Below are 25,931 nucleotides of genomic sequence, written 5' to 3' on the forward strand. Positions count from 1 at the left end.
TTCCTTTTTAAAAGATGAAGAGAAAAAGAACAAGTCTTTCTTAAAGTCCCTCAAAATTTCGAGTAAATGGAAGTTCACAAGGAGCTTTAGTTAATGGACATTCATGGGGAGCTTGGCATGAGCCAAGTCAGGGAAAGAAAACTGAAAAGTGACTTTAGCTCATTCCTGGTCCAAGGGGATGGCAACTCCTCAGTCCTTTCCTGCTTCTGTAACAGACATCGCTAATGGATAACAGCACTTCCCCAGCTAAGTTGGCAGCAATCTAAATTCTTTTCAACACAGCGCTGTATTCTGGGAGCCTTAGTTAATCCATACCAGTGGGTTTGCAAGATAAAAATGATTTGTCAGCCCTGATCTGGGTGACTCAAACATTATTTTGGGGAAGTGATTTATAGAAATCCCTGTTGGCCATTTGTATGGCTTTTTTTTTTTTTTTTTTTTGAGAAATGTCTATTCAAAAATATAGCCCATTTAATTTTTTTTTGCTGTTGAGTTTTTTGTGTTCCTTATATGTTAAAGAATTATGAATATTGCTCTTTATCAGATGTATATTTTGTAAATATTTTCTCCTATTCTGTTGGCTGTCTCTTTACTCTGTTGATTGTTTCCTTCGCTGTGCAGAAGCTTTTCAGTTTGATGTAATCCCATCTGTCTACTTTTGTTTTTGTTACAGATGGAATACTATTCAACCCTAAAAAGCATGCAATACTAGCCTTTATGACAGCATGGATAGACCTGGGAGACATTCCATTAAGTGAAACATTTCACAAATATGTGAAACTAAAAGCAAGCAATGGAAGAAATCCCTGGCACACAGTGGGTGATATACTGGGAGGCATTTTGGTTGGGGACCAATAGCATCCTCATGTGCTCTGAGGTCATTCTCTGCTGGTTGGGGTTGTGCTGTCTTCTCCAGGGCCAGGATCAACGGTGGTGCCTCGGGTCAGGACAGGCATGGCTACCTAAGATGTCAGCAGCACTTGCTTTGATAGAAAATTCAGTCTGCCTTCTCCTGGCTGGGGAGAATGTCCCATGTGGGCCCATGTCAAGGCAGACAGGCAAGGAGTCTAAGAAGCGGGTCCACAGGGCAGCCGTTGCCTACTCCTTCAGTCTGTAGGAGCTCGTATGGGCTACAGATGTCAGGACAGCCGCTCAGAAACAACAGCAACCAGAGCAGGAGTATCAGGTGTCTCTGGGAATCCAATGGAGCTCCCCCTCACCTGGGAAGCCAGAGAGGAAGGAGAGGAGGGGAGGCCATGGTCCTCTGCCTGCTGACCCGGGAGTATCCAGGCTGCCCCCACATGGGCTCTGACCAAACCGCCTCCAATGCAGATACCTGGGGACACGCTGTTGCCAACTCCCAGCACAGGGCCCTTCTCTCCCTTGGTGACCCTGCCCTGCTGCCTGAAATGGTGATGCAAATAAAAGATGGCGGTGGGGCTGGGGTCGTGGCTCTTCAGTAGTCAGTAGAGTGCTCATCTACTGTGTTATATATATATATAAAGATGGCTGTGCCCTGCCTCTCAGTGCTGCTCTCAGGAGAAGAGGAAACGGCATATGGAAGAAATGGCCACAAATGCTAGGCTCCTGTCTTTGTCATGGTGTGAATGCAGCCTGTGAGGGGCACATCACAGTTCACTGTCTCTTCCCAGCGGGCCCTGCTTTGTTGCCTGCAGAAGATGACTGGCATGGCTGAGGAGAGGGCAGTGGGGATGTCCAGATGCCCCTGTGGTTCCTTGCTCACCTGTATGTCTATAGAAGCTGCCTGAACCTTCCTTATTTACCTGCTGCTGGGCAGAGATCTGACATGGAGGGGCTTAGGCAGGATGCACAGGGTCTCATCAGGAGTCCCTTACCTTGCACCTCGGAACCATGTGCAGGAATAAAGGCCTCCTGGTAGCAGTTCCCCCAGCCCTCCTCTGCCTTTTCCTGGTTGGAAGATGGCAGAGTTTGAGGAGAGCATGGATCAGGAGGTGTCCGATTTAAGGGTGTGTCCAAGACCACTGACCCTGACTGGCAGCAGTTGCAAAGACAGCCAGGAAACAAGGGCAGCTGGTGGCTCCCCTCGGGAGTGTGGACCACAAACCCTGCAGGGCCTGCAGGTCACAGGAAGAAGTGAGGGAGAAGACCGAGGAGGGGGAGTGAAGGGAAGAGAGGAAGGGGGAAGGAAAGCAGGAGGGGGAGAGGAAAGGACGTCAGGAGAGGGAGAGCAACGGAGGGCAGTGGAGAAATGGCCAAGGATGTAGAGAGGCAACCAATGGGATGAGGGCAAAAGGAGAGCTGGTGAGGCTCAGAAGAGAGCACCAAGACTGGAGGAGAAGTGGGGAGCACAGCTAGCCATCTAGTGGCTCTTTAGTGTCCAGAGACCCAGCTGGCTTCTGTTGGCACACAGACATGTGCTCCATCTGAAATTGAGCTCCTATTTTAAGGACATATTGAATTTTGCACAAAAAAAAGGAGGTTTTCCCCTTCTCGGGATAGGAGGGCTTCCTTGATGACTGGAGCTTTATAAATTGATGGTTCTCTCATCTCAGCAGAGCCGGAGGTTACTGGAAAGGTGCAGAACGGGCAGAGCTCTGCCTGGTGGTTGCTGCCCCCTGCTGGCTGAAGTCTTGTTCTGTAGCTCCCTGGTACATGATTGAAATCTCTTTGGTGGTTGGTGAAGTCTGAATTATCCAAGCATCAAGTTATTAAAGCTTGGTGTTGTTGCAACTTCTGCCCTGACATCTCCTCTGAGCTTTAGACTTAGATTTTGATCAGCCTGATGGAGACTTCCACCTGGATCTCAGACTCCGCAGGTCCACAGGTTGTTGCTTGTCTTTGCTATTGTGCTAGCCGTTGCCCATCCTCCTGCCATCTTTGAACAGTGGTCCTTCACACTTTCCCCAGCCCTGAGGCCTTCCTGGTGTCTCCCTGTTTGGCCTTCACATCCCTTTAGTCACAAATCCCACTGAGAACATCAGGAGGCTGTTGTTATCTCTCCACCTGAGCCTTCCTCGTCTCTGGTCAGCCAGCAACAACAGCCTTGTAACCAGTCCTTCAGAGAACTTTCTGCAGATACATGTAGATGCAGATGTGGACACACTCTAGTCTCCTGTTCTCTCTAAGTGGTACCTTAGAGATGTTCTGTGAGTGCCTGAAAGATGAATAGTACCAAACTCAATATACGCTATTTTTTTTCCTATGCATACTCCATACCTGTGGTCAAGTTTAAGATCTAAATTAGGTACAGTAAGAGATTAAAAGCAATACTTAATAATAGAACAATTAGAATACTATATTGTGAAAAAATTACTTAGAACTTATAAATTGCTTATTGTTGGAATTTTTCAGTGAATATTTTCAGACCACAGCTGACCGTGAGTAACTGAAACCACACAAAGCGAAACCTCAGATGGGGGGACTTACTATATATAGACACTTAATCCAGAGAGGTAGCTAGGTATTAAAGATGTCTTGCAGAGAAAAATGCAAACTCTTCACTTGGCCCAGAAACTCTAGTATTCTGCCTGTCTCTCCAGGCCCTCCCTATATCCTTGTCCTTAATTCCAACGAGAGGGCAGTTGCTGACCTCCGTTGCTGCTTCAGCCCTTTCCCTAAGCACTTATGTGTTCTTATTAAGTGCCAGCTCTGAGCTGGTCACTGGACTATGGAGAGGAGCCGGCAGTCTCTGCTCTCCAGGAGAGAAGTCTAACAGACCAAGCAAGTAAATGCAGCCGTTCCATGGCATGAATCACCACGCTCTATAAACCCGGACACCCCTGGCACAGATTTCCATTCCACAGTGTGTTCATTTTCTATCACTGCCTAACAAATTGCCACTACTTGCTGGCTTATAACAACACACATGTCTTTATCTCAGAACTTCCAAGTGTCAGGAGTCCATTTGTGACTTAACTGCATCCTGTGCTCAGGGTCCCACAACCCAGCAATCAGCATGTGGTCTGGGCTGATCCTTTCTGGACCTTGTGACTATCTTCCAGGTTCTCGTGATGGCTGGCCCTGCAGGACAGTCACATGTTCATGCTGGTCAGCAGCTGGGGGTGCTCTTGGGTTCCAGAATCCCCCACAGCTCCTTTTCTCAAGCCCTCATAGGTCCTTCATGACATAGCAGCTCACGGCCAGCGAGAGTCCCTGGCTCCTGTCTGTGAAACAGTCTTGTACCCTGTGCAACAGTCACAGGCGCAACTATCTCTATACTTTCACCATGTAACAAAACCCAAGTAGAGGAGTGACTTCCTCCGCCATTGCCATGCTGTTGTCAGGAGTGAGCCACTTGCACCAAGGGGGAGGGACGGCTATGCAAAGGCGCAAGTCCTGGCATCAGCTGAAATTGTGCACACCATGCATGCTTCTTGTAGAATCTCCCCCATATTGACACGCACACCAAGTACGTGGGGTGGCAAGAGTCTCAGAGTCTGGCTAAGGCTCCTACTTCTGCTAAACAGGATCACTTTGGGACACAATTGTCCCTTTCACCCACACACTGACTCAGCCAAGGACTCCAGCTCCATGTTCAATGCCAACTGAGGACAAAGCCTAGTGGTTGCTGGCTTACATCATAGGACCCAGAACTTAAACTTTTAGAAGATCTTGTTCTGAAAAATCCTTCAGCATGTTAATGGTCATATCTGCCCTGGGAGGTTGTTGTAAGGGTGATGAACTGATACATGCAAAGTGGCAGGTGGAAGGTGCTCACCGAAGGGCAGTAATGGGAGTTGTCCCTCATCATCACCATCATCACTATCACCACCATCACCACCATCATCACTAACATTACCACCATTATCATCACCATCATCACCATCATCACCACCATCACCTGAGAAGAAGGTTTGGGATTCAGGATAGGCAGATTCCAGGATGGATTAGAGTCACAAATTTCAAGTAAAATGGCCAGACATAGAAGTTTGGAAATCTCAGGTTCCTAGGAAGAGCTGGAAACATAAATATTCAGGTCTGAAGATTAGCAAGTTTAATGACTGAAACATGTGACTGGGATCACCAAGGACCAGCCAGGATTTGGGTCCCAGCCAAAGCGAAAGGCAGATATTTTCATGCTTCCTGTTATCAAGTTTCTTGCTCTTATAGCATGAGGCAGTCTTCTGCTTATCCGGATTGTGAGCTCCTGAAAGCAGATCCAGCTCATTCATCAGCGAATTCCAGCTGTGCTCCCAATCTCTGCCATATACAGATTCAATGAATAAATGAGCAAACCGAGAAGCATGGGTAGAATTAGCCATGAACAGGACAGAGAGCAGATGTCTGGAGTAGGAGCACTTAGAGTATGTGAGACACCATCAGGCTTCACCCCAGGGTCCTAGCTTGTCCATTCTCTGTCAGATACCCCAGGAACCAGGAACTGACTGTGGAGCCAGACTAGTCCACATCTGGAGGAGGAAAGGCCATTTTTATTTGCTAAAGCAACGAAGCATTCTCTGTCTCTGTCTCAGGGGTTTGCTTTAGTCTGAGGTGAGAGCAAGGACCAGATGACCTCTGTAGGAATTTTAAGGGACCACTTTGAGCAGCCCTCAGTGTGCTAATTCCTATTCTTTCCAGCATTTCAAACACAAGTCGAAAACCCTCTGCCCCTCGCCAATTGAAAGAGGTTTTCTACAGCCATTGACTGTAAAAAGGAATAGTACTCGAACATGAGGACACAGCCTTCTCTGAATTTATCTTTGAAAAGAGTGTTTTCTTCATACAAGGAAGAATTTCCATATACTTTAAGATCAGAGCCGTATATATACTGGACGTGCTAACTTATTCATGTTCTTGTTGATTTAAAAAAACAGCGATAATTTTTGGTCTTTTGGGATTCTGCAGCCCCCCCACTGCTGGGAGGGCTGGTTTGACTTCTAAGTGACTGATTCTGCTAGCTAGCGGTCAAGTGAACACATGCACCTTGTTGAACCATACTTCATCTAGCTTTCTCTAACTAGGACAGGAATTCCTATCTGTCCCGCAGATTTCTCTGGGGATTAGGTGGGATAATGGAGAGAGCACAGAACGCTGTCCAGTGGGACTGTGCCTTCATCCGGGTGACTTCTTTCCCCATCTCCGTGCACAGCCCCCCACGACTAAAGGTTCCTTCCTCTCCTTCCTCCCTCTAGGTTCCTGATTGTCCTAGGGTGCTTGATTCTGGCTGTGCTGACCACCTTCAAGGAGTACGAAACTGTCTCCGGAGACTGGCTCCTGCTGCTGGTGAGATGGCCGGCACCCCCACTTTGTTCTGGGGTGGAGCCCTCTGGTTGGACTTCCACAGTAATGAGGAGGATGCTGCCCCTGGTACAGGTCTGCCCGACTGGCTGTATCTCCCCAGGTCCTCAGCCATGTCCAGGCCTGAGAACAAAACCATGCTTCCCTCACTTAATGAGGCCGCCATGGGCCCACATGTGTTCCTGATAAAGATTGGCCATTCCAGATTAGAGATAAGAGCAGATGAGTCAGAGCCAAGGCCATTACATGTTCTAAGTTCTATAATACAACTTCCCCTTACTCCAAAGTTAACAGAAAGGCATGCTTCACCCTACCCTGGCCTCTGCTTTGGTTTCTCAAAATGTAATTTGAAAATTATATGAAATAGTTGGGGGTGGTACCTGGCTTAAAAATCTGGCTTAGCCAACATTGGCCACAGTTAGCAACAAGAGGGGCCAGACACTGGGCAGGATTAGTAGACTGTTTCTTTGAGACGGCTTTCTTCAACCAACTTCACTTTTTAAAGGTTTTTAATATGTTCAAAAGGACTTTTTTTTAAAAAAAATGATTCTTTGCAAAAAGAAACATAGGGAAAAAAAGAAAAAAAAAAAAAAAACCAGGGACGAGCCAGGGACAGTTAGCACATCTGAATGAAGAAGGAAACCCTCCAAAGATGATGGAGGGAACCAACCCTTGACTCCCTCCCCACCCCCAGCCACTGCCACCACAAAGCCCAGCAGGGGTGGCAGAAACCCAGCCCTCCAGATCTGCAGAGCAGAACACACTGGCCCGGACACCTGTCCCCAGCCACCCAGCCCTCTCCATATGCTCTTCCATGCAGGAAACATTCGCTATTTTCATCTTTGGAGCCGAGTTTGCTTTGAGGATCTGGGCCGCCGGATGTTGCTGTCGGTACAAAGGCTGGAGGGGACGACTGAAGTTTGCCAGGAAGCCCCTGTGCATGCTGGGTAAGCCCTGATCCCCCAGTCCAGGGGTTGCCTGGACTCAGGCCCCTTTTTCGTGCTTTACATCTCCAAGGATATTTTAAGCAGCTTTTCTGGGAGTGAGTGCAGCACACTGGAGGCCAGCCCAGCCGCTGACCTGCCTCCATGCCCAGAATAGCATCAACCTGCCTGTGCTGAAGTTCCACCTTCCAGGGCTGCTCCTCCTGTCAACTGGAAAGGGCAGTGGTGAGTGGTTGGGGTGGGGGACTCCTCTTGTTGTGGAGGAGCCAGCAGGTTGACAGGTGTTGAAAATCCCTGGTCCCTAGACTGCTGGCAGCCCTCCTGCTATGACAATGAAAATTGCCTGGACCTTCCGGACTGTCTGGGTGGAATGGGGAGGGACACCATTGCTGGCTGAGAATGTGCTACTGCAGGACCACCTTATCCCCACCTCACAGAGGGAACAGGCTCACAGATCCCAGGCATGTTCCAGTCTCACAGGTGGTAAGCATCAGATTCCATCTCAACAAGACTAGAAGACTCTAGCACCTGCTTGCCCTCCCCACCACCATGTTGCTGTGTCTCGATCCAAATGCTGCTTCTGAGAGGCCTTGTCACTAGGATCCTTCCTACTGGCTGCACTATTTTTATAGTGGAACAGCTCAATGACCTTTGTTTTCATCTGAAAATGCTGTGAGGAGCCTCATTGTGACAGGGCAAAATCCCCCTGTATAAAGCCAGGAGTGGTAGAGCTTCCTGTCCCTGGGGTAGGGTGGGAGCTAAAGAGACAGCATCATTGGGGGTTAGCAATGGAAGGGACTCCAAGGCATCCACCCAGAGGCCCTCAGGCCCCTGCAGCAGCCTTGAAGTAGTCCCCCAGACCCTGCTTGCCCATCCCAGTGACGAGGTGCTCCTCACCTATCAGGGCTTTCACCCCCTCTTAGCTCCTCTGACTCTGTCCAGTTATTTGGGTCCAGCCTCCTATGCTGCTCCTGTCCCTCAGTCTTGTCCCATCCAGGACAGGTGTGCTGAGTGACCCTGGCAGCACTGGACACTGGTGTTCTCAGTCTCATAGTCTGTGACATCTTCTGAGCATGTGGCTCCTTCCCCACCTCCTCTTCGAGCAGTGACTCCAGGACTGTACCCAGGCCCCCAGGCACCAGGGCCGCTCAGAGAAGAGCTGGCTGTTCCTTTGCCCTAGGGGCCAGATCTCTCCTGCTGCATCAAGGACCTTCTCAGCCACTCACCTTATGCTGACCTGCTGCTGAGGAGAGTTTGGTTGTTTTTTCTTGTTTTGTTTTGTTCTGCAGAATTTTGAGCATAAGTAGGTGTGTCTTGTGTGTGAGCACAGTTTTGGAGGCTCTTTAGCTACTCTGCTTTCTGTATTTTTTCTTCTCCCTCTTTGCCCTCTTTCCATATCTCCTCCCACCTGCCTTCCCTTCTTCCGTCTCTTCTTCCTTCTGTGTCTTCTGTGAGTGCAGCAGAGTTCAGCCGACTCTCCTCTCTGCAGTGACCGGCAGTGCTGGCTGGAGTCCTGCGTGTTTGCATTGTGTGGTGGGGCAGCTTTGTGACCACGCTCAAATTCAAATTCCTGCCAAGTTCAAGACACCCTGGCACAGGGAACCCAGAAACTTCCAGAACAGGCAATTTCCCATGTAGCTGTCTCCACTGCCTTGAGGTGGGCTGCACACACAGGGATCCAGGCCACCCTGCCCGCTCCATCTCCATGGAGACACGCGGCTGGGCCTCAGCACTGTCGTCCTTGCTGGCCTCTTTTCCACCTGACTCATCTCAGCTACTTCCACGATGTGGCCCTGGTAGCAAATGTTGCTTTTCTCTGTGTGCTTGACAAGAGTGCGGTTATATTCCAGGGAAGTGGTGGCCTTCATAATCATGGAAGCCTCAGAGCTGGTCACTTTGGGTGTAGATACTCCTTCTGAGTCAGATATTCCCTCCTCACCAAGCATCACAGACTGCAGCATTTACTGCAGGTGTGGGTTTTGTTTTTCTTTCTTTCTTTCTTTTTTTAATTTGTTTTTTACTCGTGCATCATAATTGTACATAGTAGTGGGATTCTTTTTTTTTAACATTTCTTCTCAGACAGAGCTTTCTTTTTTTATTTGTTTTAATTAATTACACATGACAGTACAATGATCTTAACATATCATACATTTGAATCAGATGGGATATATTTCTCATTTTTCTGAGTGTACAGGTTGCAGAATTACATTGGTCATGAAGTGGGATTCTTAATGCCATATTCCTACATGCACATAACATATTTTGTTTTTCTATGAATATTATAAGTGGATTTTTTGTACAGGTAAACTGAGAAGCTTGAGCAGTTATGCAGACTTATCAGAACCCTGATGCTTGCCCTCTCAGTTTTCCCAGATGACAGGTGTGTCTAGGGGTTCCCTGGATACAGTAAAAAAGCACATCAGATTTGAATTGAGAATTGATCATGTCACAAACTGAGACCAGAACATATAAACTTGTGGAGGTATGAAAGAGTGCAGTGTACTCAGCAAACCATGCATGCTTCCAGAAGATTCTCAGGAGCCAGCAGCTTAAGGAGCTCAGACTTCAGTGGACAAGCATTTCTTTGAGTGTGTTCCTTGAAATCCTGTGTGTTCCTTGAATGCTCTTTTGAAAAATAGCTCTATAGTCAAAATCCTTTGGGAGTTTTTCTTCCTGCAATAAGTTTTCTGCCAGATCTTGTTTCATGAAAACCACCCTTAAATCAAAGTTAAAAAGAGAAAGGAAAAGACTCCTCTCAACACCGTCACTATTGGATTCATGCATGGAGTATGGCAAGACCACTGCTACTGACCATTTCATCTATAAATACGGTGGGATCCTCAGTAGAACCATTGAAAAGTCTGGGAAGGAGGTTGTGGATGGGAAAGAGCACCTGCAAGTGTGCCTGGGTTGTGGAGAAGCTGAAAGCTGAGCGTGAGTGTGGTACCACAATTGGCATCTCCCTGTGGAAACGGAAGAGCATCTAGGTAACTGTCATTGATACCCCAGGACACGGAGCCCATCAAAGACCAGGCTGCAGGCACATCTTGGGCTGACGGTGCTGTCCAGGTTGTTGCTGCTGGAGTAGGTGAATTTGAAGCTCGAATCTCCAAGAGTGGGCTGACCTGTGATCGAGCTCTTCTGGCTTAAACACCAGATGAGAAAGAACTAACTGTTGGTGTTAACAAAATGGTTTCCAATAGCCACCTGCAGCCAGAAGAGAGATGAGGAAATTGCTAAGGAAGTCACACCTACCTTAAGAAAACTGACTGCAAGCTGACACACAGTGGCACTCATGCCCATTTCTGGTTGGAACGGTGATGTCTTCCTGGAGCACAGGGAACGGATGGAAAGCCACCCATAAAGGTGGCAATGCCAGTAGAACCCCACTGGGGGGAAGCTCTGGATTACATCCACCAGCAGCAACTCATCCAACTGAGGAGCCCTTGCCCCCACCCTCCAGAATGTCTACAAGATTGGTGGGATTAGCACTGTCCCAGGGGTCCGGGCAGAGACTGGTGTTCTCAAACCCAGCATGGTAGTCCCCTTGCTCCTATCAGTGTCACAACTGAAATAAAGTGTGTTGAATGACCATGAAGCTTTGAGGGAAGCTCCTCCTGGAGCCAGGGTGGGCTTCAGCGTCAAGTACATGTCTGTCACACATTTGTCACAGAAATGTTGCTGGTGATTGCAAAGATGACCCACCAGTGGAAGCAGCTGTCTTCACTGCCCAGATGATTATCCCAAGCCATCCGGGACACATCAGCACTGGCTGTGTCCTGTCCTGGGCTGCCAGACAACCCACGGCTTGCAAGTTTTTGCTGAGCTGAAAGAGAAGGTTGGTCACTGTTCTGGCAAGAAGCTGGAAGATGGTCCTAAATTCTTAAAATCTCATGATGACACCATCAATAAGCTCATGCATGTTGAGAGTGTCTCTGATTATCCTCCTGTAGGTTATGTTTGCTGTGCTTGGCACAAGGCAGCTGCTGAAGTGGCATCAGAGCAGTGGACGAGAAGGCTGCCGGGAGTGGCGATGTCACCAAGTCTGCCCAGAAAGCTCAGAAGTTCAAATATCTCCAGCACCTGGCACCTCAGGCTTGATCAGAGGTCCCAGAACTGTGTGTCTCAGTTGGTCATTTAAGCTTTATAGTAGAAGATTGGTTAAAACAACACAAAACTTTCAAAAGGAAAGGAGGATATTTGCAGACTATTGGGGTTTTGTGTGTGTGGCAGTTTTAAGGTATTAGTTTTTTAAAATCAGTACTTGTAACAGAAAACAACTTGACGAAACACCTGTCAAAGAATTTTGAGACCCATTAAACTTATCACCAAGCTTACTGGGGAAAAGTACCTTTTGGAAAGGCTGAGCTTCGTTTGTATAGTTAAAATCCCACAGTGCATATTAGCGTACTAAAGACACTGAGAATCCTTCAGTAACAACTCGACTTCCAAAGAGTCTTTCCCAAATGTACTTGACCATGAGGCCCCCTTAGTTTGCCAACCCTCTGCAGGATGGTGGGGAGATCATTGGTGGGAGTGTTGGGTGTCCCTGAAGGAAACAGAGAGGGATCAGGCCCCTGTCTTTTGTGCTGGACTGTCTGATTCCAAGAGCTTGGGGCTTTTTTACAAGTGCTTCGTCCCCTTGGCCCACCTCTAATTCCGGCAATGCCTGTGGTGGACATTTCCATGATACAAACATCTGCCCCCTGGGTGGGCCTCAATTTCCACAATATACCCTGAAACACCGGGAGATCAGTGGACTAATGCGGCTCAGAAGTGCGCAGGTGCTGACAACCCCGGGTTGACCCTCCACCAGCAGGGACAAGCGTCAAAGGACTAATGTGCCAGCTTCTCACTGTCCAGATGGATGAATTTGCAAGGTGTTCTTCCTATGGCTCCAAGGACCCAGCAGGGACCCTGATAGCACTCCTCACTTGTACATTTCTCCTTCTCCCGTCTCCCTCTCCTATCACTGAGGCTTCCTGGGATCATCTCCCAACAGATTACTTGCACCCAAGTTCCAGTCTCAGGGATGTTTTGGGGGAACAGTGGCTGAGCTTCAGGCTTCACCTCTGTAGCCTGAGTGTCCCTGATCCCCTCTTCTCCCCAGTTCACCTGAGAGTGAGTCTCAACTGCCACCCTGCAGGCCTTGGCAAATCCCTGCTCCGGGATCTAGAACAGTGTTGGAGGCCTGTTTCCAATCCCGATTCGACTAGTCTAGCAGTGTGGCCTTGGGCTGGCTCATGCACAGGGCATCTGCTTGATCATGCATCACAGAAAATACTGTTTTCCATGTGTGCTTGAAGTCCAGACTGAATGCAGCAGCTCTGAGCCCAGCCCTGCGGGGCACATGTGCATCTGCCCCAGCAGGCAGCATCAGGAGATGGCTGTGCCTTTACCTGACCTGTTCTCTGCCACTCTCACTGTCCTCTTCCCTAGACATCTTCGTGCTGATCGCCTCTGTGCCAGTGGTTGCTGTGGGAAACCAGGGCAATGTCCTGGCCACCTCCCTGCGAAGCCTGCGCTTCCTGCAGATCCTGCGCATGCTGCGGATGGACCGAAGGGGTGGCACCTGGAAGCTCCTGGGCTCGGCCATCTGCGCCCACAGCAAAGTAAGTGCCAGAGAGAAGTCACATGATTCCATGGGCTTCTCACCCAACTCTGCCTTTCCATGACATCCTCTCCCTTACAGTGTTCTCAGGGTTGGGTCCTTCTGCCACCATGGATGATGATGACCGGGAGCACGAGGGATATGTGCAGATGTGGTCCAGAGAAGCAGGGAGACCTGGGCTTAGCTCTCAGCTCCTCCATTGGCTTCATCACTCATCCCCCTTTGGCCCTCAGTTTCCTCATTTCTAATGCTTGTGCTCCAGACGTTGGAGAAGGAGAGATGAACTCACACAGGGCAGATGTGGTGGGAGGGAAAGGTCGGAAGTCACACAGGATGGTCTGGAAACCAACTCTACCTGTGGGACTTGGGGGATGTTTTTGTAACCACTTTAGGTCTTGGGTCCTGCATTTATAAAGTAGGAATGATAATTCGCCATATGGTTGGTGTGAGGATGATGTGAATTGACACAGGAGGAGCATTTACAACATACCCAGCCAGAGAAGTCATGCAGCTTCTCTCACTACGTAAAGCCCAAAGCACAGTGCCCAGAACACAGTGTGGGAAATGGACTAGCCACCCCATGAGCCTGACGCTCTCATTCCCCCATTTCACCAATGAGGAAGCAGATGCAGAAAGAAGAAGCAACTTGCTCAAGATCACACAGTGGGACACAATCCCAGACAGTGCCTTTCCTGAGCCATATCCAAGAATTCACTGCTGTCTCTGTAAGCTCACATCTCTATGAGAGGCCAGAAAATGGTAGGGGTGGACTCAGTGTGGTCTCCTTCCAGAGTGCCACGTGCCTAGGCTTCCAAACTGCTCAGGCTTGGAAGCCAAGCAATTCTCTGGCTTCATGGCAATCCCTGGGTTTTCTTCCTATCGTTAACCCAAGCCTCCAGAACCACTCTGCTTTAATCTGGCTGCTGAGCTGACCCTGGGGGAATGAGAGAAAGCCTCTGTCTCAGCTTAGCAGGAAATATCCTAGGGAGGCCAGTGCAGGAGAGAGCAGAGGGAGGGACCCCAGGACAGGCATTCTTTAAGGACATAAATTCAAAGCCACCTCCTTCGCTGAGTCTTTTGTGCCAACCATAGTGGGCACCCCTTTCCAAGGGACCCTATAACCTCCCAGTTAGTAGTCACATGCAGATAAATCACATGTACCCAAATCCCTGTCTTAGGTTGTGTTTCTGGGAAACTGGGCCTGAGGCAGTGAACCTGGGCAATTCAATACTAAGGGAATTCAGAGCTTTTCTTACATCACCGTGACCAAGCTGCCTCCAACTTCAAGACTCCACAACACACAGCTCCTGGGTCCTACATCTCAGATATGCACCCAGATACACTGGGGCGTGGTTTCCCACGAGATGGTATCTTATAGTAGACCAAATACAAGCTTAGAGCAAATTCAACTGGGTCCCTTGTTGAATGAAGCATCATTATGCAACACACAACTGTTTGCGTTGCTTTAAATAAAAACGTAAAACACGTAGGTCCCTCCACCTTAGAACGCCATTTCTTGCCATAAGTGTTTTTTATTCCCTGTCTGTGCCACCTCTGTCCACAAGACTTGGTGAGGTGACAGTTTTCTTTACAGAGTTTTCTGTCTTCCTCCTGACCTCCAGTTTATCTTTTCTCAGAGGACATGTTCACTCCACCCTCCTGGGCTCAGTCATAATCTAGTACTCATGGGGCCCAGTTGATTGACAGCTCTGGTGGAAATTGGTGATAAAAACTTCTGGCTTGGGGTCCTGGCCCTGCTTTCCTTAAGACTAGGATAGATGCCCAGTGTCTGCTAACTATTTACCGTGTGATTACCAGCAACCTTGGATGTTTGTGATATGATTCCTGAGGAAGGTGGGCCCACCCTGAAGCCAGACCCTTCCATTGAAGCAGGATCTCCTTCCCGGGGCTGGCAAAGGCTCTGGAGTAGAGCTGCCTGCTCACAGACCTTGGTTTACCAAGCTCTTCCCATGCCCCAAAGTGTGCGTTGTGAGTACTGGTGAAGGCCTGGGCTGTCAGAGCAGAGAGGAAGCTCTTTCTAAGGGGACAAGCACGTGCTGATCTTGTTTCCTCATCCATCCATTAGCTCTGGGCTTGACTCCTCTGGACGCTCAGAGATGAAAGGTGGGAGGACTATGTTCCACAGGTCAAAACCTTTAAAGGTGATGCTCTCACTAGTTAGGATAGGCCAGGACTTGCTCTCAGAACAAATAAGTCCTGAGGTCACTGTTGTCCAGCAGAAGACACCTACATCTTGTGTTTGCAGTGTCTGCCATACGTTGGGTAGACCTGATCTATCGTGAGAATGAAGCCTTGAGAAACTGAGGCAGGGGGAAAAGGGTCTGGTGCATCCTGCAAAATGACTGTAAGGGACAAGAAGGGACTTGCCCCCTTCACTTCCCCACATTGGCTGGACACCAGTCCTTACTCCCAGCCTGACTGCGGGGAGCCTCGGCACATGAAAGGAATGATTCTGCCACAAAACTGCTGGCAAAAATTGTGTCAAGTCAGGATTGCCTCAAATAGTGTTGCAAACGGCCGCGAAGCACAGAATGGGGACCCATTTCACTCCTCATTGGCAGCCATTGTACCATCTCTTAATAATCCTGCACCTCCAGCTTATCTGAGCCCCCGTGAGCAGACAGCTGTTTCTTTAGTCAGGCGCAGATGAAACTTCTGACTTGCATTTGGGAGCCAGGGAGTAAGAAAACACATAGACACGGGAACTGCATTCTACAAGGCAAGAGGCCACATTCAGACAGCCCCCAAGGAGGCAGCATCCACCTAACCCTTGCCTTCTAGAACTCCCATCAGGAGTTCGCTGCTGGGCTGCCCCCCATCCCCTCTTGCTCTCGGCTGAACTCAGGGGGTGCAGTGAGCAGTGATGCTCCAGATAGCGTGCCGCGCATCAGAGATGCAGGCTGCTGAGGGCAAGTGGAGGGGGAAGGAGCTCCAGCTGGGGGAGCAAGCCTCCCAGAACATTTCATGAGGGAGGTGACATGAGTCGAAGATGATGTGAGGCTTGTCATTTGGCCCCACCTCCGGGGTGGGGGTGGGGAGGTCAGGCAGCAGAAGGCAGCTGACGTGGGAGGACAGCAAGAGGGTGACTTGCCCTGACTCAGCAGAAGTAGGCTTCCCTCCAGACTGCATTTGCCAGTCACCTTGGCCTTCCTCCCATCCAGCCTCCCGTGCTAAGCCTTGGCCTTGGGAGGGGATGAGAGAAATAAAGGAGGCTGAAGCTGGAGGAGCACTCAGGACGGTCTCCAGTGCGGTGCTGGTCTCCGCCACCTCTCTGTGCTGTTTTCTCTGTCACTCAACATTTCCCTTCAAACCAACTGACTCCTTGTCTCCTTCCCCATTTACCTGGTCTATCATGTGACAAGAACCATGAAGTCACGAGTTCATATATTATTTATGCTCATTTTTCATATGTTCTAAATCAATGCAGAACCATTTCACATAAAATCCACTTATCTGAATTTACCAGTGGTACACATGTCACTTTCAGGGTCCCTATGGTCCAGTATCTTCAATCTAAAAGTGAGAATTCTAAGGTCGGGCAGTGGGGGATAATTTGCCCAGGGTCACATGGTAACTGGGTGGCAGGTCTATTCAGAGGGCTGTCCACTGTGCCATACTAGCTCTTCCTGGCCACAGATTTCCTCACAGTATTGAGATGTATCCTGGTTTTGTCAGTCCTGCATGGAATTCAATCCTGAGCCTTCTCTGTGAGAGAGTGGCCAGTCCGTCTTGACCTCTCGCTGTCTCATGAGCTATGATATCAAGGTGACTATGAACAGAAGTCGTCCTCTCCTACTGGAACCACATATCCATTCCATTAATGAATGATGGGAATGATGTCCCTATTCCTGATCTCATTCTACTGTGATGGGAGGTGAAGGTCAGAGCAGGTGAATGACTGGTTTTCCCAGTCACAGAGCTGATAAATCCATAACTCCAGTGTGTCTGGCTCAAATGTTCATCCAAGGACTTTCTAATGGCTACTTCCCTCGTCCATTGTGACTCTTGCAGGAACTCATCACCGCCTGGTACATCGGCTTCCTGACTCTCATCTTGTCTTCATTTCTTGTCTACCTGGTTGAGAAGGATGTGCCGGAAGTGGACGCACAAGGAGAGGAGATGAAGGAGGAGTTTGAGACCTATGCAGATGCCCTCTGGTGGGGTCTGGTGAGTGACCTCCTTGAAGACCAGTCCTGTGGGGATTGACTGGTAGAGGCAGAGAGACCGAGGGCACGGCATTGGCACCCACAGTTAGGCAGCTGCACGCTGTGTGGGAGGTGAGAGCCAGGCCCCCTCCACCTCTCTGGCCACACTCCTGCACTTGGAGAGGACTTCCCTGCAGTATTTATAAGAAGCCAGGGTGGTGTGGAGACCCTCTTGGGTCACATTCTAGGGACACTGGGGGGCTCACTCCTCCTTACAGCAGCCTGAAGGAGATGCCAGGCCTTGGGACTCTCGTGGGTTACATCTCTTAAGTAGGCCGGGGGTTCCCTTCTCCTCAGAGCAGCCTGGGGGAGACGCCATTGTCTGGACCCTCCTGGTTCACGTCTCTAGGGACGCCCGGGGCTCCCTTCTCCTCAGAGTGGCCTGAGGGAGACGCCTGGTGTGGGGACCCTCGTGGGTCGTGTCTCTAGGGACTCCCGGGGTTCCCTTCTCCTCAGAGCAGCCTGAGGAGGATGCCTGGTGTGAGGACCCTTGTGGGTCACATCTCTAAGAAGGCCCGGGGCTCCCTTCTCCTCAGAGCGGCCTGGGACAGACACCTGCATGGAGACCCTTCTGGGTCCCCTGAGCCGTGAGCAGCTCCTGCGCTGGGCTGGCCAAAGGGGGCATGGTCAGCAAGGGGCGGGGCCTCGCTGCCATCTTTAGTGCCGCCTCCTTGAGAGTGAGGAGTTGGCTTTCCCCTCAGGACCAACCCAGGAGAGGCCTAGTCCTGGGAGTGTTGGGTCACTCCACAGGGAGGGGCAGAGCTCCCTTCTCAGAGCAGCCTCAGTGGACTCTTGGCTTAGGGACTTTCATGAGTCATGTCTCTAGGGATGCCCAGGGGGCTCCTCCTTAAAGCAGCCTGAGGGAGACGCCTGGTGTGGGAACTCTCCTGGGCCATGTCTCTAGGGATGCCTGAGGCTCCCTTCTCAGAGTGGCTTGAGGGAGAAGCCAGCATGGGGATCCTCATGGGTGGCGTCTCTAGGGATGCCTGGGGCTCCCTTCTCTTCAGAGTGGCCTGAGGGAGACGCCTGGTGTGGGGACCCCCATGGGTCATGTTTCTAGGGATTCCCAGGGCTCCCTTCTCAGAGTGGCCTGGGGGAAATGCCAGTGTGGGGACCCTCCTGGGTCACATCTCTAGGGACACTTGAGGTTCCCTTCTCAGAGCAGACTGAGGGAGATGCCAGGCATGTGGACCCTTGTGTCTCTAGTGGGGCCTGGGGTTCCCTTCTCAGAGCAGCTTCAGGTAGACACCTGTCTTAGGGACTCATGCGTCATGTCTCTAAGGATGTCTGGGTTCCCTTCTCAGAGCAGCCCGAGGGAGATGCCAGCATAGGGACCCTTGTTGGTCAAGTCGCTAGGGAGGCCTGTGGCTGCCTTCTCAGAGCAGCCTGAGGGAGAAGATCCCCTGGCATGACGATCTCGTGAGTCATGTCTCTAGGGATGCTTGGGTTTCCCTTTGCAGAGCAGCCTGAGGGAGATGCCATGCTTGGGGACCCTTGTGGGTCCAGTGAAGCCTTGGGTTCTCTTCTCCTCAGAGCAACCTGAGGGAGATGTTTCACTTAGGGACCCTCCTCGGTTGTTTCTCTAATGAAGCCTGGAGTTCCCTTCTCAGAGCAGCCTGGGGGAGATGCCTAGCTTGAGGACCCACCTGGGTCACATCTCTAGGGTTACTCAGAGCTCCCTTCTCCTCAAAGCAACCTGAGGGAGAAGCCCAGCTTGGGAACCCTCATGGGTCACATCTCTAGGGACACCTGGAGTTCCTTTCTCAGAGGAGCCTCAGGCAGATGCCTTTCTTAGGGACCCTTGTGGGTCATGTCTCTAGGGATGTCTGGAGTTCCCTTCTCCTCAGAGTAGCCTGGGTGAGATGCCTGGCTTGGGGACCTTCATGGGTCATATTTCTACAAGAAGCCAGGGTGCATGACAGTCTGATCACACGGCCATCTGGGACCTTACCTTATGAGTCTCAGGTTGGTGGTAGTAGCCAGGCCAGGCATGTGCAACCAGACACATGGCAGATACACACAAGAGCACCCAGACCTGAAGACATGCCTGGAGATGCACAGCCCCTCGCCACCAAGATATTAGAGCTGGCATTTATTGAAGTCCTGTTTCAGATTTTCACTCCAGGTAGATTGCATTTACTAATGAACTTTAAGGTTAAACTCCTATTATTAACTCCTTTTGAAAAAATGGGGAGATTGAAGCATAAAAAGATTAAGTGACTAATTTAAGGTCCCTCAGCCACTAGAGAGTTGAACTTGAAATCATATGAGGCATTGGACTCCAGCAGCCATGTGTTGCCTGCTCTGTATCCTTCTCCACCTGCAGATACATGTACATGCATTCATGTAAACACACCTGGAATATACCACACATGAAGAACAGACACATGCACACATTACACACTGAGTGCAAATATACTCACAAATACAGATCACTCACCTGGCTTTGTGTAAACTCACACATTCACAGATCCGTAGGCCCCTCAGTATCCACAGAGAACTGGTTCCAAACCCCCCTACCCCCTTGAGCATATCAAAATCTACAGAGGCTTAATACTGTGATATAAAATGGTATAAGGTATGCACACAACCTTTATACATTTTCCTGTGTATTTAAATCACATCTAGATGACTTACAACATCTCATACAATGTCAATATTGAGTAAATAGCTATTAGTATTTCTTATTTGACTTATTTTATGCTGTGTTATTATTTTAATTGTTTTATTATCCAAACATTATTGATCTACAGTTGTTGAATCCAAGGATGTGGAACTGTGGATACAGAGGGCCATCTGTATATGTAGAATACACACACACACACACTTGTTTGAATTTATTGAAATATCTGTTGACTGCTTGATAGGAAAGCCCTACCTTCAAAACAGGGTGTGGTTTCAAGACTTTCATATAAGTTACTTGTACTGGTGCCTTTTCTTGCATGGGAACCTTGTTATAAATGGGAGTGAGCAGAGCTGGGACTTGGGCAGAGCTTGGCTCGCATGTCACTGAGTTCCCCTTCCCAGGGAGCCCATGTCTGAACTCCTCTCTCTTCAGATCACACTGGCCACTATTGGCTATGGAGACAAAACTCCCAAGACCTGGGAAGGCCGTCTGATTGCTGCCACCTTTTCCTTAATTGGTGTCTCCTTCTTTGCCCTTCCAGCGGTAAGTACCTTGGACATGGGATAGGCAGGACCACTCACTGTCTGGTCCCAGCTCAAATCCCAGCCCAGTTCTCAACCTTTTGCACCCGAAATTCCAAGCCCTGTTGGTTCACTGGCTACTCCTGTAAGCATGGTTGTCCTCTCCCCTTCCATAGCTCGTGCCACTTCCCTTTGCCAGGAGTGAGTGATCCCTCCAAACATCCACTCCTCTTCCAAGACCCAGTTTCAATGCTATCTTCTTGGCTGGGCTAGCTGGTTCCTCTTAGGGCATACCTCCATGCTGCGCTTGCACATTTCCACACCTGTCTCCCTAGAGGATGGAGATGCCTGGGGACTGACATTGTGTCTTTCAAACTTGTATCCCAGAGCCTCGCACTGGGGAAGGTTTTCATGCATGTGAACTCCCTTCCTATGCTAGTCAGCTTTTCATTGCTGTAGTCAAAATACCGGTCAAGGACACCTTCAATGGGGACAGGTTATTTTGGTTCATGGTTTCAGAGGTTTAGTCCATAGTGGGCCAACTTCATTCCTCTGGGCCCAAGATGGGGCAGAACATCATGGTGGAAGGGTGTGTGTTGGGCGGTGGGGACATTGCTCTCTCCAGAAGCAGAGAGGGAGAGAGAGTAAAAGGAGAAGGAACCACAGGGAAGATGCACCTTTCCAGGGCACACCCCACTGACCCACCTCCTTCAGCCACACCCCACCTGCCTTTAGTTACCACCCAGGCAGTCTGTCCAAACTAGGACGAACTGATTACATCACAGCTTTCATAATCTGATCATTTCACATCTGATATTCCTGCATTAACACAGGAACTTTAGGGGTTACCTCATATCCAAGCCATAACACTTCCTTATATAAAAATCCATTTCCCTCAAGAGGAAGTCTTGGTAGGTGATAGAATAACATCCCCAATCCCACATCTAGGGTGTAACAATTAAAATCAATGGCACATATTGAACTTTCTATGTGGCCTACATCATGCCAAATGCTTTACCTATATCAGCTCACTTGATCTTCATGACCACACTAGGAGTTTGATGCTGTATTCTTCTTCAATTTCCAGATGACAAAAGTAAGGCTTAATTAGGATACTAATATTCCTGGGTTGTGGAGACAAGAATTCCAAACCTGGCCAGTCCTGAAGCCCAGCTCTTAATCATGGAGCTTGGAAAGAACTTTCTCAGATAACACTCTCTTGGTGGCCCCCTCCACCCTCCATTCTTTTGGTGGTGAAGTTCTTCTCCATCACCCGGTTCTTTCTCCCACTTTGCCTATTTTTTCCTAGGCTGTTTGACCTTGAGTATCTGACCTTCCTGCATCTTAGTCTTCTTCTGGGTGAATCAGGCAAAGCAGAGCAGGGAACTGCGTGGCACCTAAGTTCTCTTTTATTTTGAAATGTATATGCTTCTATCCACTAAATCCACATGCACATCTGACCTGGAAGTCAAAACAGATCACAGTTCTGAGAAATTAAGGCTACAGTACATGTCTCTAGTGACAATTCAAGCAGCTAGAATATTTTAAAAATTCCACTAACATTTCCTGGGCCTCCAATCTGTGCCAGACCTTTTTTTTGACAGTTCCTATATGTCATCTCACTTTTGTCTTAACACAATCATCAGGTGGGTACTGTGACCCAAATCCCTGTGGAAGAAACTGAGATGCAGGACGGATAAGAGGCTTGACCAGGTCTCATAGATGGACAGCGGCAGCGAGTATGGAAGCCAGGCCCTCCTGACCTCTGGCTTGTTGCCCTTAATCAAGCTCCCAGCTCTCTCAAGGGGAAGAATGGTGTCTTTCCCCCTTCTCCGCTTCATGCAATGATGTCATTGTGGGGTCATTAAGCCCTACAATACCTGCTACCCTGGCAGTGGGCCTGGGATACCAGGAGAGTCTTGGGGCCTGACTATGGGCCCTACTCTTTCTGCAGGGCATCCTGGGGTCAGGGTTGGCCCTCAAGGTTCAAGAGCAGCACCGTCAGAAGCACTTTGAGAAAAGGAGGAAGCCAGCTGCTGAGCTCATCCAGGTCTGTCTACCTGAGAATGAACTGGAATAGTGACCCGGGACATGCAGTGTGTGTGTGTGTGTGTGTGTGTGTGTGTGTGAGAAAGAGAGACAGAGAGAGAGACAGAGAGAGACAGATAGCGAACACACACACACACACACACACACACACACACACGAGTGGGCCTGCTTGCATATGTTCGCTGTGGGTGGCTATGATTATCCATTTGACCTGTCTCTACCTGTTCTGAAGGTGACAGTCTAGTATCTCCTATCCAAGTTCTTTAAACCAACCATGAAATAGATGCAGGACTCATGTGAACCCATCAGCCATTTTACTGATAATGTTGGAGTAGAAAATTTGGTTTAGACCTGTGAGCCCACTAGGCCTGCTTCTTATTCCAGGTTTCACCTTGAGACCCCAAAGGAAGAGTCAATAGCCTATAGTCAAGTACTTAGCCAGTGAACCACAAGGACTGTGGGCCCTCACATCTGCCAAAGAGAGAGAGGGCCCATAAGCCAAGAGAGAGAGTGATTCCTTACATGTGCAAACTACTGAGCCACTGCACCTGTGTATCCCAGCCAGGGCATTCATGGAGAAGTGGATGCTGGACCCCTGCCAGCTTGTCACCAGCAGTCCCCTCACCAGAGGCTGGGCTTGAGAGAGACGTTAGCAGTAGTTAGAAAGGCAGAAGCCCTCCTCTTAGACCTCAGGAGGAGTCCTGCTTCATGCTGACGTGGGCTGTGGGGAGCGTGGCAGTGCAGTGAGAAGGACAAAGGGGTGTCCCAGCTGTGGCCATCTAAGTGCTCAGGACCTGGCTGCCCACTTTGAATTTGTGTCCAGTTGTAGTGGTTGTCTCTGTGGGTCTCTGGGGCTGACACAGCATGGTACATGATGGCATCCTACAGACTGTAGTTCTGAGGTGGGTCCCAACCTCCAAGTCTGGTGGTGCATTATCCCTGAAACCCCAAGCCATCAGAGCATCCCAGGGGCAAACCTCATGTCCCAGGCTCTCTGCCTTGCACCCTGAAGTGACCACAAAAGACAGTTTGTTTTCCTATCTATTTGACTGAGAAGACTCCTGGAACCTTCTGGAAAGAGTAGTTCCTCTTTATTCCAGTTCATCTCTCTCCATACTCCTATCCACCAAGACACCAGTTACAACTCTGAGAAAGTCAAGGAAGTTTTTTCCCAGAGGGGTTATAGAAAGCTGAGAACCTCAGTTTCTCTGAAGATCAGTTCTATGCAAATTCAAACCTAAGGCTTTGTAGTGTCATAATGTAGTGGGACTGTGTGTGATGGTTTCAGTGCTACTTTATTCCTGCCCCTCTGTTCTCCTCCCCAGGCTGCCTGGAGGTATTATGCTACCAACCCAAACAGGATCGACCTTGTGGCAACATGGAGATTTTATGAATCGGTCGTCTCTTTTCCATTCTTCAGGCAAGTGACCACTTATCTGAATGCTTAGGCCATGGTTGACTATCCCTCCAGTGGTCTATTTGTGTTATGGCCCCCACAGTTGCCTGGAGGACATCTGCTAGGGCAAGGGGGCTTCCCATCATGGACTGCACATTAGCATCAACTGGGAGCCTAAAACTCCAGATGACCAGGACACACTCAGGGTATTGAAGTCAGAATCTTCAGGGCTAGGCTTGGGCATCCACGTTTCCAAAAGCTCCCCAGGTGACTCCAGTGTGCCGCCAGAGGTTAGCAGCTGGACAGTGTGAAGTGGCTGATAAGGAAAGTTCCTATCTATGTATGAGCAGAGGACAGGGTTGAGAAAGTGGAAGCCTGCACCCACAGCTGCCTTAGCAATGCTGGGTGTCCTCCCTAGAATGCACACCACCCTGGACTGTGGAAAAGGGAAGGTGAAAGAGGACAAAAGAGTCCTCTGGAAACTCAGTGATGCTGTTTTGTGTTCTCAAGGTTGAAAGGAAGAAAAAATAGACTTTTCCCATGGCCAGCATGTAGGAAGAGGGAAATTAGTGTACATTGATGTCCACTGTGTTCCACATTTCTAAGTGCTTATTTGACTTAATCCTCACGGGTACCCTAGGAGATAAGTCGGGGGTTCTCAAACGTCAAGATGTATTAGACTGGGGGAGCATTTTGGAAATGCAGACCCAGCTTCAGTGATACTGATGGAGGACTGGGGGAAAACAACATGGAACAGGAGCCTAGGAGATCCACTCATAGCCACATGCGTACGCACATAGTGCACACCTGGAGACAGGCTGAGAGTTAGCAAGATCTACTTGCAGATAAGCCAACTGAGGCTCTGAACGTCAGACACTGACCAATGTTAAAACCTAGAGGTTTCCAAAGCCCATGGACTTTTATCTCCCTGGGCTTCTGAAGGAGACTGCTCCTTCCCACATTTCAGGTTCTGGAGTTCTGAGCTCATGCCTTGAAGTTTGTGGGTAGAAAGTTGACTCCTAGAACCCTTGACTTGGAAGGAAACCTAGATGGACAGTGAGCTTGTTCCTGGGGTTTATTGTTATAGAAAATACAGAAAATTATGGCACTGGAAAGAAACATGTGGCACTTGAAGATGAAGAAGAATAGGTTCAGCAAAATCTTTCCCAAAGGCTGAGCACAGCCCTTTGTTTTTGGTATCTTTTATACAGTACAATCTTCTGGGGTTTCAAGAGTTTCTCATGCAAGTAGCCTTGATTTCCTTTCCCTCTTTCCAGGCAGCTCTGGTTCCGGCCACAGCTGCTGAGCAAGCATGATTACAGAAGCAGAAACAAGCGGGTTGCAGTTATTAACAGAGATAAAAAGAAAAATCTTAGGAAGAAATTGCCACTTCATTAAGACACTCTCAAACATGTTTTCCCCATGAGTCTGACATTTTAGGGCCATAGTATAAGCCAGTAGTGGACGAGTGACTCGCTCAGTGGCCAGTCTCTGAAGGCTGCTTCAGTTTATCTTTCTGCTCTCAACACCAGACTGTGGTCAAGATTTAAGAAAAAACAAGGAATTTGGGTTCTATTGACTCATTTCCCTGCCTAGAACCTTTCAGTGAGTAAACATGACAAAAAGATGAAAATGAAAATCCAAAACTTTACACGAACTTCAGATCCTGCACGACCAGACCCTGCTAACTTCTCCTCTGCAATCCTGTCATGTCTCTCTTCCTCAAGAGATTCTGGGGGCATGAGCACCTTTCCACTCAGGGCATCCAATCCACCAATATATTTGAGTGCTATGTGCTAAGCACTGGGCCAGACCAGGGAGGGTCCTCGATGACTTGCGAGTGAATCTAATTTTAATACTGAAGTCCTAGGAGCCAGAGAATGACACTATCTGATCTGTTTCAGAAAGAAGACAGAGGGTGATTCCACAGGCTCAAGATCGAAGGAGATGAGCTAGCAAATGACTATGGGGCTCAGGGTCAGGGTAATGAGGGCCCAGGCCCTCAAGGTAAAAGCAGTAAGAAGGGAGAGGAGAGGAAGGATCTGAAAAAGAATAAGCAAGAGGGACCAATACCTGCGGAAGGGTTGGGGAGGTGAGAGGTACCTTCAGTGTGAGTCTTCAGGGGATGAATGATCTGTTGGGCTTACCACTGGGTTCCCTGACTTGTTCTTAGACTTAGTCACTCAGAATATAACCTATACATTCCTTTTGTTTCTGAAAGTCTATTATTCCCGTAATCATTTAGAGCCTAGGTAGCATAAAGCAGGCTCCCTAGAACAGACAGGTGGCTGACTTCCCCCTAAGTGTGACCTTGAACTCAAAAACAAGAACCTGCGCAA

The 25,931-nt window shown here is 49.2% G+C and overlaps 1 protein-coding gene across 1 annotated transcript in view; it reads left to right on the top strand.

Annotated features, from left to right (window-relative positions):
* Kcnq3 (potassium voltage-gated channel subfamily Q member 3) overlaps window positions 1-25,931 on the top strand; it is a 290,879-nt gene that overhangs the window by 242,097 nt on the left and 22,851 nt on the right. The window contains exons 2-8 of the mRNA XM_027949261.2: window positions 6,114-6,204; window positions 7,040-7,166; window positions 12,603-12,775; window positions 16,807-16,962; window positions 20,059-20,169; window positions 22,102-22,197; window positions 23,522-23,616. Coding sequence (XP_027805062.2) covers window positions 6,114-6,204; window positions 7,040-7,166; window positions 12,603-12,775; window positions 16,807-16,962; window positions 20,059-20,169; window positions 22,102-22,197; window positions 23,522-23,616 — 849 coding nt within the window. The remainder of the gene's footprint in view (window positions 1-6,113; window positions 6,205-7,039; window positions 7,167-12,602; window positions 12,776-16,806; window positions 16,963-20,058; window positions 20,170-22,101; window positions 22,198-23,521; window positions 23,617-25,931) is intronic.

This window comes from Marmota flaviventris, chromosome 15, assembly GCF_047511675.1.
Source record: "Marmota flaviventris isolate mMarFla1 chromosome 15, mMarFla1.hap1, whole genome shotgun sequence".
NCBI classification, from domain to species: Eukaryota; Metazoa; Chordata; class Mammalia; order Rodentia; family Sciuridae; genus Marmota; species Marmota flaviventris.